The sequence below is a fragment of the Carcharodon carcharias genome, chromosome 12, assembly GCF_017639515.1.
Source record: "Carcharodon carcharias isolate sCarCar2 chromosome 12, sCarCar2.pri, whole genome shotgun sequence".
NCBI lineage: Eukaryota > Metazoa > Chordata > Chondrichthyes > Lamniformes > Lamnidae > Carcharodon > Carcharodon carcharias.
Genome location: NC_054478.1, coordinates 66,063,400 through 66,078,010, shown reverse-complemented (window position 1 = coordinate 66,078,010; position 14,611 = coordinate 66,063,400). Strand labels below are relative to the sequence as shown.

The 14,611-nt window shown below is 39.6% G+C and overlaps 1 protein-coding gene across 9 annotated transcripts in view; it reads right to left on the bottom strand.

The window, feature by feature from the left end:
- The window catches only part of baz2ba (bromodomain adjacent to zinc finger domain, 2Ba), a 313,230-nt gene that overhangs the window by 99,726 nt on the left and 198,893 nt on the right, over window positions 1-14,611 (bottom strand). For 8 of the 9 annotated variants that reach the window (XM_041200669.1, XM_041200670.1, XM_041200661.1 and 5 more), the window contains 2 exons: window positions 12,020-12,292; window positions 3,289-3,352 (listed from right to left, as the gene is read on the bottom strand). In XM_041200669.1, coding sequence (XP_041056603.1) covers window positions 3,289-3,352; window positions 12,020-12,292 — 337 coding nt within the window. The remainder of the gene's footprint in view (window positions 1-3,288; window positions 3,353-12,019; window positions 12,293-14,611) is intronic. The other variant, XM_041200667.1, reaches the window with a different exon arrangement.

Below are 14,611 nucleotides of genomic sequence, written 5' to 3'. Positions count from 1 at the left end.
ATTGGTAACTGACGCATGATAATAATTAATAAATAAAAAAATACTTAGTTAACCAATGGGTGATGAGGTCATGAAACTGGAGATTCTTTACAGCTCATCTGCCACATGCATTAACTTAACGACTTAAATACCTTACTCTGCCTTAGATGCAAGACCTCCTATCAAGGCACCATGAAACAGTAGTAAACACACATCAAGTTTTTCAGTAGTAGAAGCAGTGAGCCTTTTAAAGGAAGCGTAGATAAGCACTAGAAGTTGAGGGAGATCTAAGACTATGGGGAGAGGACAGGGCAGTGAAATTAATTTTGAATTGCACATTCAGCATAAACAACATGGGCGGATGGCATCATTCCGCCCTGTAAACTTAGTACTTTAGAGTTTTACAGCATAAGGGGGTCATTCAGCCCATCACACTACTGCTGGCTCTTTGAAAGAGCTATATGCTTTGTCCTGGTCCCCTGTCCTTTTCAAATATCTAATAAAAGTTTTCTTCAAATATCTATCAACCTCCTTTTTGAAAAGCTATTGGAAATTTTGCTTTTGCAAGTTTCTAGTTGAGTGATCCTCATGGAAGAAATTTGCATTTACTTTAATATAATTATGAACACTTCCATGAGAACAGAAAGTTGAAAGATCTAATGACAAAATCCAAAGACTTGGTAAGTCTTTTCTGTATTCTCTCCATATTGCTGACATCTGTTCTGTAGTAATGCACTCAAATCTGGACATCATAATCTCAGCGCTGGGAAAGCTTTTAGAATCGATAATCCAGGGCAGAATTAACAGTGCTGGACCGGTGTGGATTAATTTAGGAAAGCCAGCAGAGATTTGTTAAACACAAATCATGTTTAACCAATTTGATTTGATTGTTTTGATGTGGTAACACAAAGGATTGATGAGAGTAGTGCGGCTGATATGGTGTGCCTTATCAAACACTTGGAAGTTCAAATGCCACATAATAGGTTTGTCAGCAAAACTGAAGTCCATGGAATAAGAGACAGTGGTAGCATGGATCGGAAGTTGGCTAAGTGACAGGAGACAGAGCATTTACAGTTGTTTCCAGATTGGAGGAAGGTAGGGGTCAGTACGAGGACAACTGCTTTTTGTGATCTATATTCATAACTAGACTCGGGCATAATTGCAAAATTTGGAAGTATTGTCAAGTGTAAGGAGGATAGTGATAGACTTCAAAGGACATAGGTCAGTGGAATGGGCAGACACATAGCAGATGAAATTTAATGCAGAGAAGTGTGAAGTGATAGATTTTGGTAGGAAGAATGAGGAGAGACAATATAAAGGATACAATTCTAAAGGGGGTGCAGGAACAGAGAGAACTCAGGGTGTATTTACTCAAATTGTTGCTGATAGCAGGGCAGGTTTAGAAAGTGGCTAAAAATGCACATGGGATCCTGGGCTTTATAAATAAAGGCATAGAATACTAAAGCAAGGAGGTTATGGTTAACTTTTATGAAACACTGCTTTCACCTCAACTGGACTATTGTGTCCAGTTCTAGACAATGCGCTTAAGAAAGGTGTGACATTAGAGAGGGTCCAGAGAAGATTTACAAGAATAACATAAGAAATAGCAGTACAAGTAGACCATACAAACCCTAAAGCCAGCTCCACCATTCAATATGATCATGGCTGACCTTCAGTCTCAATTCCACTTTCTCACCTGCTCGCCATATCCCTTGACTTCATGAGATCAAGAATCTATCTCAGCCTTAAATATAGTCAATGATGGAGCATCCATAACCCTCTGGGATAAAGAATTAAAAAGATTCACAACCCTTTGAGGGAAGAAATTTCTCATCTCAGTCCTAGATGATCAGCCTTTATCCTGAGACTGTTGCTCCCGTGTTCTAGGTTCCCCAGCCAGGAGAAACCACGCCTCAGTATCTACCCTTTCAAGCTCCTTCAGAACCTTGTATGTTTCAATAAATGGTTACAGAGATTGAAGGACTTCAGAGGACACCAATTTAACAGGATTGGTTAAAGAACTGACAGTGACATGAAGAAAAGCTCTTTTACACATCTAGTGGTTAGATGGGGAATATGCTGCCTCAGAGTGTAAAGGAGGCAGATTCATTTGTGGCTTTCAAAAGTGAATTGGATAAGCACCTGAAGAGAAAAAAATTCCAGGGCGACAGAGAAAGGGCCGAGGAGTAGGATTAGCTGAGTTGCTCAAAGGGACACAGCACAGCTATGATGGGCCAAGTGTCTACCTTCTGTGATGCAACCATTCTATAATAATATTCTAACTGCAGCCAAACCAATTATTTGTATTGATTTAGCATTACCTCCTTGCTTTTGTTCTCCATACCCCATGCTTCCATCTCTCTCCCCACAGCCACCCCCTAATTAACGCCCTTCCACTTTTAAAAAATTTATGCAACTGAAGCCTCCTGTTCTCTGCACCATTACTCGTTAAAATTTTACCATTTAACGTATATGTCCCTTCTTTATTCTTCCTCTGAAAATATATCACCTCATGTTTCTCCACATTAATTGACATCAATCTACACAGTCATTTGAAATTTCATTTTAATTCCTTTATTCCAGCTTATGGTGCACAGTCTTTATTGCTTTCTGCATCCAAATCATCACTTGTTTGAATATTTCTTTGGTTTTAAAATCTGTTAAAAAGATTAAACACTGGATAGATTAAAGTTAAATGGGTGAGAGGTCAAGCAAAGCAGCCTCTGTGGGCTCATAACTGATTCATAGCCATCAGCGACTTCTTTTTAAACAAATCCTTGAAAACAAAATGTACAGGAACTGTAAGTAATGGGAAGGTGAGAGTTGAAACATGGCCTGCAACAAAGATCATGCCTGGGTAACACGTCATATTGACTGCAGCCAACAAGATTGCAGCAGGGCAGTGGAGGGAGGGAATGCCAAATCTATAAATGCATTTATATGGTACCTTTCACACAAGAGGTTTCCAAAGCATTTCACAGCAAATTATGTACTTTTTATAAGAACCTTCTGTGTTTCAAATAGTACCAGAGCATAGCTCTAAACTGTAAACACATATTAACTGGCCAGCCAATCCCAAGATCAAACTTTTAAACAAATGGTATAATCTATGGTAGGAATACATGTCAGGAAAACCACTATCTCTAGCAATTAAAGAACTTTACAACAAAACTACCCCCCCAAATGATTTTCTCCACTAAGTTTCTATTGTAACATGTGTGTTTCAAGACAGACTGGAGAGTTGTAAACCAAATATTCAACCGTAATACAAATAAAATATATGGAACTCAGTTTACATAAAACAATTACCCATATTCCAAGGGGATACGCAATTCTCTTTCATCCGTGACTCTTCTTCTTTTACCCGAACCTACTAAAACAAAAATCACTTGCTAAAAAAGTACCATTGGTAGGTTAATAAACTTCACATATATACATACCTACCAGAAGTGTATCTCGAATGATTTATAAGGTAAAAAATAAAATGGCTACACAAATCCTGAAGGTGATCATGGGATGCAGATGCAACTGTAAATCAGTTCGAGAAGCCAATGTTACTAAATCAATTCTGCAAATCTAATTTATTTTTCCCACCCTCTCAGAATTTCACATGATAAAAGGTTTAATTTACTGCCATTAGCTGTGTGTTTTAATATTGTGAATTGTCAGCAATTAAATATAGTTAGACAGAATGCACCATGAACTAATTGAGGACAACCAGATCTCCTATACCATTGCTCATGAATAACCCATAACGTAGAGTATGGTTTCCGATATTTGATGTGGTTCCACTGCAATCTAAACAAGCACGTGGCTCATCATTGCAACACAGGTAAATGTAAGCAATATATCTCTTAACTAATATGAGGTAAAGATATTAAACAATTTACTGGTGATCATTTGGGCATACGAAAATGTGAAGAAATGAGAAACTTTCTTTGTTCGCTCTGAAAATCTCTTAATTAACATTACAAAACTTTTTCACTCTACCTCCCACTTGGACTAATTGACATAAACACTTTATTTAATCTTCCTTTCTCGCAAGCAAGAGGTTCATTCAGAAAAGAAAATCTCACCAAACCCAAAGACACCCACTCAGCCAAGAACATGTGAGTTTGATCAGTCAGGGAAAGAGACTTCAAAGATTGAGATGAGCAATGATAAAACATATGTTTTTTCTCTTATTTATCAATGTGGAACTGTTCCTGAAGATTTTGCTGTTACAGTACCCTGAGAGGAACCCCCACCCTCCCACAATCGAGTCACCAACAACCAATTAGTCAGCTACCGTAACCAAATCTATTTTAGCCAAGGTGTACAAGCTCAAAATCACTGTCTTATCATCCACCTCTAGCCTTGGTGTAAACATGTCTACTAAGCGATTCAAAATTTTTCATCTCAAAATCATGTATGCGTTTCAATAACAGCTCAAACTGAAATAAAACGATCTTTATATATTTTGTTTTGCTTCATTAATCAAGCCTCTGTTCTTTGCAAATGATCTGACTGGTTGCCATATCGCACTGAGGAAATTGTATTTCCGCAAAAGCAATGAAAACAACAACTTCCATTAGGCATCAAAACACATACGAAGAATTAGTCAACAGTAGCTAGGAATCACCAACATCGAAAGCGCAGGTGAAATTTCTAACTTGGGTCTTAAGCAAAACTAGGCCCCACATCCCTATGAAATAGGCAGTCATAATAATATCATTTAGTTATAGACTGCAACCTTAATAAGGAAAAAACTGGACAAAAACTTCATGCAGAGATTATTTCAGGGATTTGATTGGTTTTGTTTGTGATAGATGCTGGCTTCAGATTGCTGGATTAGAAAAATGTGAACAATTTTGTTTGGATGAGTATGTGACACAGGTTAACTGCCAATTAGAAACTTACCCCCTCTCCATCTTGAGTGACAATGATTTTTGATTGCTTCACATTTAGTCAATAGGTTATTTCAGCTGGTCATCACAATTATCTCAATTGTTCACAGTTATTCGAGCCAAATGTGATTCTTTTTTGCTCCCTGGATAGCTGTGACACACTTAAATATACTACATCAGGTGCAAGATTTAAATTATGTATAGTTAGATTAACTGCAATAACTGATATTTAAAATTTTCAATATTTATGTATAAGAGCAGAAAATAAAATTTTCTGATAATAGATTCAGATTATGATAACACGATTCCTTGGGCAACACAAAAGTTTAAACAAAATTAAATCTTAGCACAATAACAGACTTGCTTTTGATAAGATGCCTCAGAACAGGCTGCAATGTAACAGTGTTCTCTCTGTGGCACTGCAGAAAGATCTCAGGTATGGAATTGGTTGTGTTCTCAGATACTGAGGGCTGTCAGTAATGGTAATGACTCCATATGATGACCAGATCCTAATGGAGTCTCTTGGGGATTGTTTTTTTAGGCCATTACACATTGTAAATAGCAAATATGGGAAAAAAATACAAAGTGCTGGGATTATAGTTACAAGAAATCCTCCATGCATAGATCACATGCATAAATCATAGATTTCCCAGACAGCAGTCCTAAATTTACCTTTCACTACTTTGACTTCCTCTGATGTGTATCCTAATGTTTTAACTATGTAGTTCAAAAATCTATTGGGTTTATTGACCCTTGCTCTGAATTGGTCAGGCATTGAGTGTCAACTCTATCAAGACTCCTGGGTCTCTTTCAAATTCATTCTTAAGCTAATTCAACATCCATTCATGGTGCATGATCTGTTTCCCTTTCACATAAAGCACTTTATACGTGTCTAAGTTAAAGTGCATCTTCCATTGCTCTTCCCACTTACATATTTTATTGGTACCAATTTGCAAAAGTTTTTGAATCTAAGTACTGATACAAATGGAAGCAGTTGTGGTCCAACCATTCAGCTCTGGAGCAACCCACCAGGTCCTTCCATCCTGACAACACCCTACTAACAAATACATCTCAGCCAAATTGTTAACAACTCTCAAGTTTTACCTTGAAACTGCACAGCTTTGAGTTTAACTAATACTCTTTCATGTGAACGTTGTCAAAACATCTTTGTCATCAGTAATCCACTTGGGTTGCCACTTCCTCAAAGAAACCAAGAAGGTTTGAGATTATGTATAACTCTTCATGTTCGCACATTCACCACTATTATAACTTTCATTTATCGACAATTTACACACAAGCAGCTGTTCCACTATGGCAACCACATTCCCAAAGCAGCTCAAATCTCATTGAGGCCATCTGAAGTGGCCTCAATGGAAGCACAGCAGCCTTCAATCTTTTATGCGCTCAGTGCTCATAGGGTCTCTAGTGGTTATTGCCTCTCTTACCTACTACTTTTGTAGTTGTTGTCAACAAGGTGATGGTAAGAGATGGTCATTCACGATGGCAAAGTTATGCAACATGCAGATGAGGACAAATCTGGATACCCATTCAAAGCTGTACTATAAAGCTTCCCCACGTGGATCATACAGCGGGAACATTGCTTGAGCATGGAACCGTTTGCTTGATAATGTTGCTCCAGGCAGCATGGTTCTCATTGTAGCTGTGTTCTGCAGGTATGGGAGATACCAGAGCCTTAACCAATGTCCAAAGAGGATAGTGATTGCTGCATAACAGTCAGCCTGTAGCTTGGCAGCCTAACTGTAATAAAGATGGCATTGAAGACTGGTACAGGATGAAGGGTTTGTCATATTTGCTGATTTAGAGAGCACAGACCCACATGGTGAGATGCTTGTGGTGGCAAATCAGCTGTACCATTGAGGAATTACTTTAGATTGATAAGGATGCCCGGCAGTTGATAGATTGCCTTGCATGCTCTATGTTTGCAGAATAAAAGAAGCTCATGACTTACAAGTTGAGGCCACAATATTGTTGACAGCCATAGACAGTGCCGCAATGCCCTGGTTTGTGGCTCAACTAGTAACTGCAGCAGGTGACATAGCACTGTGACCACTTCCTTGGGGAAACTATTGCCCCTCAAGTAAACTGGGTGCAGAAGTGTTCCCTTAGGACCCTGTGAACTCCTCCTTCCCCCTCTTCTAGCAGCATCTCCTGCTCCATGATAGCTTCTTTGCTGCTCTATCTCATTCACCTACCAAGTCATCCCTATGAGATCATCCATGTTTGCAGCCAAACTATTTTGAGGGTAAAGGTCAATGCAAGATCAACAAAATCTTTCTGCGCACACAAAGTGAACCTTCAAGTCTGATAAAACATGCCAAATGTAGGCTGAGAAGTCAAGCAACAGCCAGAAATGATAAATTACCAACGAATGTGCAAGTACTGCATAATCCGAGCTTGACCTAAATAGCCAAGTAGTTATGGTACTGGGTTTGTAACCCCAAAATCAAGAGTTCAAATCTCACAATGGCAAACTATGAAACAATGTAACTTTAATGCTTGGCCTAAATAGCCAAGTGGTTATGGTACTGGGTTTGTAACCCCAAGATCAAGAGTTCAAATCTCCCAATGACAAACTATAAAAAACAATGTAACTTCATCTGAAACAGATGGAAACGGGTTTGTACTCGAAAGAGTTACAGGTTACTCAAAAGAGTATCAAGAGTTCAAATCTCACAATGGCAAAACTATGAAACAATGTAACTTTATCTGAATAGGAACAGATGGAAACGTGTTTGTACTCGAAAGAGTTACTGCATAATCTGTTTAAACATGGTTATTGAGGGGACCTTCCTATTGGTTAGTACCTCATTGTGTAATGTGAATTCAGCACAAAGTGAGTGAAGCACTGGGATGATCAAAAATAGGAAACAGGTGCTGCAACAAGTACAGGAACCCAATTTGCATATATCATTCTGAACCAAGATTGTTGTGGCTTTATGCTCCTGCTGACACTGCGCCGTCCTCCACCTATATGGCGGGTGACACACTTCTGACTGGAATTATGCGCCATTTCTGTACCAGTCAGATTGAGAGCTTAATAAGTCACTTACAGGCCGAGACATGGGGCTGGAGAGTCAATTTTCTAGGTGATGTTGTCCATGTTCAACTACTTTTGTCCACTGATCAGCACACTTAATATTCATAGCACAGTGTCAAAATAATCAGTGAAATTGATTTCTACCATTTAATACAAAACACATTATGAATTTACCTTGTGGAACATAAGCATACAAACATTAACGGAAGTGGCTGCAGTTCTTTCCTCTGACATTTAAGTGGAAATCTTACCAAATGTAGAATAATAGATGTAACCCAACATATCCCTCACTCCACCGTTGGCATCCCTCACTCCACCGTTGGCATCAAGTCAGGGAATCAACTTTGGTTCAATAAGGAGTATAGCAGAACATGCCGAGAGCTGCATCAAACATACCTAAAAATGAACTATCAATCTGAATGCTAAACAGCAGAAGCAGCATGCTTTGAAAACTAAGCAATCCCAAACTAACAGATCAAGGCTCTGCAGTCCTGCCACATCCAGATATGAATGGCAGTGGACAATTAAACAAACAATAGGAGGATGCATCATCAGAAACAGCCCCATCCTAAATGATGGGAGAACCCAACAAGTCAGTGCAAAAGACAAAGTTGAAGCATTTGCAAACATCTTCAGCCAGAAGTACAACTGGATGATCCATGTAGGCCTTCTCAGAAGGTCCTCAGCATCACAGATGTCAGGCTTCTGCTAATTTATTCACTCTACGTGATATCAAGAAATGGCTGAGCACACTGGATAGCAAAGGCTACAGGCCCCAACAACATCCAGGATGTAGTGCTGAAAACTTGTGCTCCAGAACTAGCTGCACCAATAGCAAAGCTGTTCCAGGACAGCTATACCACCAGTGTCTATCTGAAATTGGAAATTGTTTAGTTAAGTCCTATCCACAAAAGGCAGCACAAATCCAATCCGACCAATCATCCCTCCATCAGTCTACCCTCAATCATCAGCAGAGAAACGGAAGATGTTGTCGACAGTGCTGCTATCAAGTGGCACTTACTCACCAATGCTCAGTTGGGATTCCCATTAGGACCACTCGGCTACAGACTTCTTCACAATCATGGATCAAATATGGACAAATGAAGTGAATTCCAGAGGTGAGGTGAGACTTACTGCCCTTAACATCAAGGCACCTAATGTGGCATCAAGGAGTCCTGGTAAAATTGAAGTCAATGGAAATCAGCGAAAGCTCTCCCCTGGCTGGAGTCATGTCTAGCATAAAGCAAGATGGTTGTGGTTGTTTGAGGTCACTCATCTTAGCCCCAAGACATCACTGCAGGGGTTCCTCAAGCCTAGATGTGTCCTCGGCCCAACCACTTCAGTTGATTTATCAGATTTTATGATGGAGGAAAAGTCATTAAAGTAAGGATTTTTGCTGATGTTTGCAGTATTCACTTCCACTTGCAACTCCTCAGGTAATGAAGCAATCCATGCCCATTGTAGCAAGACCTGGGCAACATTCTGGTTTGGATTGCTAAGTAGCAAGTAACATTCCACCTCAAAAGTACCAGGGAATGACCATCTCCAACAGGAAGGAATTTAATCATCTCCCCAAGACATTCAATGGCATTACGACCGCCGAATTTCCCACATCAATGTCCTGGGGGTGGGTGGTGGTGGTGGTGGAAGAGGAGGGGACAGTTACCATTGGCCTGAAACTGAACTGGGCCAGCCACATAAATCAGAGACTGAGTATTCTGCAGCAAGTAACTCATCAGCTGACTCTCCAAAGCCTGTCCACCATCAACAGTCGAAAGGGTAATGCAATACTCTCCACTTGCCTACATGAGAACGGCTCTAACAACACTGAAAAAGCTAGACACTATCCAGAACAAAGCAATCTGCTTGACTGGCACCCCATCCACCACTTAGGCACTCACTACCTCCATCACAACCACACCTTGTGCCATTTCCAAGATGCACTGCAGCAACTCGCCAAAGCCTTTTTCACAGCACAGCCAAACCTTTGACCTCCACCATCTAGAAGGACAAGAGCAACAGGTGCATGGGAACACCACCACTTGCAAGTTCCCCTTGAAGTCACATAGCATTCTGACTTGGAAATACGTTGACCTGGCGACAGTGAAAGAATGGCAAAGGACTGTAACTTCCCCCACACTCCCAATAGCATTGTGGGTGTGCCTACATCACATGGACTGACATGGTTCACCATCACATTCTCAAGGGCAAGTAGGGATGGGCAATAAATGTTGGCCTTGCAACATTCCCTCTCATTTTCTTTTGTTGTGAATGTGCTTTTCATTCAAGTAGGTGGGCGCTTTAATTTTTTTTTTTTTTGCACAGCCGTGCATGCACAGTAACTTCAGAGGACCAACTCATGCTCAACCTGTGTGGGAGCTTCCGGGTTGCTGTGCTGATGCACAGCTTAGAGGAAGCATTGCTTGCCAACGATATCCATGCCCCATGAATTAAAATACATGCTCGCGCTTGTGTGTGTGTCTTTGGCAATTACAAAGATGTGCAACTCACAGATTAGGAATTTTGAAAAACTGTCTAAACGTCTGATTTCTGCTCTGCATTAGAATTAGCAACTGACTTATTGAGTCAAGTACTCAAGTTAAATACTGGAATTTATGTGATTTTTTGATGGAACTTTTTTTCTCCTTTTATAGTCCAGGCAGTGCTAGTATTTATTGTCCATTTTCATTAGATTGCTTCATAAGATGTTAGGAGTTAACCACATAGTGTGGGGCCAGGGGTGGTTAGTGTGCCTGATTCCATTCCTTGAGGGGCATTCATGAACCAGTGGTGTTTTTAGTGAAAATCAACAGCTTTCTATGTAATTTTTTCCTGGCCTCAGCTGACAAATTACCAGTTGAATCAAATTCAGTTTCATAGCTTGCCAATGTGAGTTTTGAGCTCATGATATCTGGGTTGCTAGTCCAGTACCTTAACAGAAGCTAACAAGCTACACCAGCCGCTGACCGCAACTGGGAGCAGGTTCTTTTCTGTAGTTTAAAGTGTAAGTTGTCTGCAAAAATAGTGTTTAGTCAATGTTGCTTTTAATTCATTTGTTACAGTAAAAGTCTTAAAATGTGAAATCTTGTGTGATCCTTGCAGTCAGTCATTGCAAGTTCAAATATCTTCTTAAAAGTCAGTCTCTAAGCTGATTGCAACACAATTTTAAATTTGAGGTTTGTGTCCCTGTTCTATGGCCCCTACCACTTCATGACATAAGTCCACAACACTGTCCAGGTTTCCAAGGCAAAAGCACATAGGGCTCAGTGAATGGATTTTGAATGAGTTAAATCTTGCCCAATAATGTCTCATTTGAGCAACAGATCACATTGGTGTGCAATGCAATGTGCTATCGCACAGACATCCTGCATTCCAATCCTTAATATTCCCTGCAAAACAAAATCAACTTATGTCCCCATAATGGCAATATGACAGATAAGCCAAGTTTTTGCCATCATATCTATGAAAAACAAAGATTTCCAAATATTCATCCACACATGCAACCACAAACCCAAAATATTTTGAAAAAATTGAAGACTGATGTACTTCAGCACTTGAGAATGATACTACAGCAAAGTTTTTAAAAATTGTTATGAATGCTACAGTAATTACTGTACAATGAAAATACTCCCAATAAAATGGAAACAGAATCTAATAACACAGCTCTCAATGCTTTAACCAGCTGAGGCATGCTGACAAAGAAGAGCCTAGGTTTCATCCCTATCTGCCACATGCAACATTAAGATTTCAGCCTAGGCAGCAGTACAGACACTATAATTAGTCTCAATTACCATGCTTAGAAAGTAAATAGTTTGCCAGTCTTTCCACTCCCTGATTCATTGTCCAACAGCCCTCATGGGAAGTGTGCATATGTGGAAATGAGGAAGGACAGGAACAGATCTTTACTGTGATGCTGCCGCTCCCACCAACACTTAAAATGGTTGGGCTGCTCATGAACAGGCATCTTCTAAGCCAATATAAAGAATGGAAAGGTGCTGGAGGAGGCTTGGCACCCCTCAAAAATGCATTCCAACAAGAAATTGTTGTCTTCAGGAAAAGAAAAGATGGAAAATGGAATGGAAAAAATAAATATTACCAGATGGTGCAAATGAAGACGACGGGGTCCCTGTGTAGACCAGTGTTGTAGATTCTGATGCCAATGAGCCAGGTGCTGACTTTGGAGTCTTCAATACATGGAGGCTAACGGGTGTTGAGTGGGCTGACTGACTGGAAGAAGTGTGACTTGAATGAGCAGCTTTGTTTATTTTATGAGGAATATCTTCTCCTTCATTCTCTGTTTCGGTCTTATCTTGTTCCTTAACTTCTTCATCTGATCCATCTGTTTCTGTCTCTGAGTCACTATCAGCCTCTAATGGGAAAATAATAAATTATTTTAGAAATTCTATAAACAGTCCTTCCTAAAAACATGCAAAATGAAGATGATCCAAAGCCAAATTAGTCATGACACTATCCATAAATAGTACCAACTTTAATTTGAACTTTTAACTTCACATCATTGCAAATATGTAAAACAGATTGCATTTGTGAAGCCATTAAATTGTTTTCATTACATGACTGTGAAAATGCAAATAAAATGTTATGTTGAATTCATTCACATTTTCACTACATTGCATTAGGGAAACATACACATGTTTCAGCTCAGAAGAAGTTGCGATTTAAGATCTATGTTGCTTTGGTTTAAAAATGTAATATAAGAAAGAGGAGTAGGTCATTTGGCCCTTTGAATCTGCTCTGCCACTTGATACAATCATGGCTGATCTCCAGATCCAATGCCTTCTTGCACTATCCCACTATTTCTTAAACACTTCGGTATCCAAAAATCTGTCGATCTCCGTCTTGAATAACTGAGCATCCACAAGTCCTCTAAGGTAATGAACTCTAAACAACCGTAATCCGCTGAGTAAAGGGCTTTCTTCTCATCTCAGCCCTCAATGGTCAACAGAGACTATAATTTCTAAGGCTGTGACCCTTGTAGTTCTAGACTCTTCAGCTAGGGAAAATAACTGCAAAGCATTCACTCTATCAAGCCCTTTATGGATTTTGTTTGGCTCAATTAGATCATCTTTGGGGGATACAGGTCCTGTCTACTCAATCTGTCATCATTGGACAATCTTCTCTTCTCAGGAATCAGTTTTGTGAATTTCCATTGCACTCTCTCCAAGACAAGTACATCTTTGCTCAGTATAAACAAAAGTATGTTTCAGCCAGGTTTTACAAAAACATTCACTGAAAAAACTATCCAAATTTTACTGCTTTTAATGTGCAATTGATTCATCAGGTACTTCAGTAAATTTGAGGACACATGATCAAATCTTATTGTGTAATAACTACTAAATGGAAAGTTACTTTAGGATTAAGACAATTTTAAAACACTGGTTTGGTCACAACTGGAGTATTGTGTCCAATTCTGGGCAATATACACTTTAGGAAGGATGTGAAGGATTGGAGATGGTACAGAAAAGATTTACAAAAATGGTTTCAGGGATGAGGGGCTTCAGTTGCGTGGATAAATTGGAGAAACCGGGGCTGTTCCCCTTAGGGAAAAAGAGACAGTAGATTGGAGAGAGGTGGTCAAAATCATGACGGGTCTAGACAGAATAGAAAGAGAAAAACAGTTCCCATTGGCAGAAAGGTGGAGAACCAGCGGACACCAATTTAAGGTGAATGGCAGAATAACAAAAGGCGGCATGAGGTAAAACTTTTTTTTTTAAAACACAGCGTGTAGTTAAGATCTGGAATGCACTGCCTGAGACTGTGATGGAGGTAGATTCAATTATAGCTTTCAAAAGAGGACTAAATAATTATCTGAAAAGAAAAAAATTGCAGGACAACAGGAAAAGGTTTGGGAAGTTGGACTAGCTGAGTAGTTCTTCCAGACAGCCAGCACAGATTGAATGGGACAAATTACTTCCATCCATTCTGTACCATCCCACGAATCCATGAAACAGTTTTGCTTATAAAATATTATTTATTACGTACAAACATGTGAATTAGGAGGAGTAGGCCATTCAACCCCTTGAACCTGCTCTGGCATTCAATAAGGTCATGGCTGATCTGAATGGAACCTCAACCTTACACTCCTGCCTACTTCTGCTGACTTTTCACCTCCTTGTTAATCAAGGATCCATCTATCTAGCTCTGCCTTAAAAATATTCAAACACTCTGCTTCCACAGCCTGTTGAAGAAGAGTGTTCCAAGACTCACAACCCTCAGAGAAAAAATTCCTCCTCATTTCTGACTTAAGTGAATGACCCCTTATTTTTAAACAGTGTCCCATAGTTCCAGATTCTCCCACAAGAGGAAACATCCTCTCCACATCCACCCTGTCAAGACCCCTCAGGATCTTAGAGGTTTCAATTAAGTCACCTTTTACTCTTCTAAATTCCAGTGGATACAAGCCTAACCTGTCCAGCCTTTCCTCACAAGCCATTCCTGGTATTAGTCTAGTAAAACTCTGAACTGCTTCTAACGCATTTATATCTTTCTTTAAATAAGGAGACCCATAATGTACACAATACTCCAGATATGGTCTCACCAATGCCCTGCACAACTGAAGCATAACTGCCCTACTTTTGTAATCGATTCTCCTCGCAATAGATGATAACATTCTATTAGCTTTCCTAATTATTTGCTCTACCTACATACTAACCTTTTGTGATTCATGCAC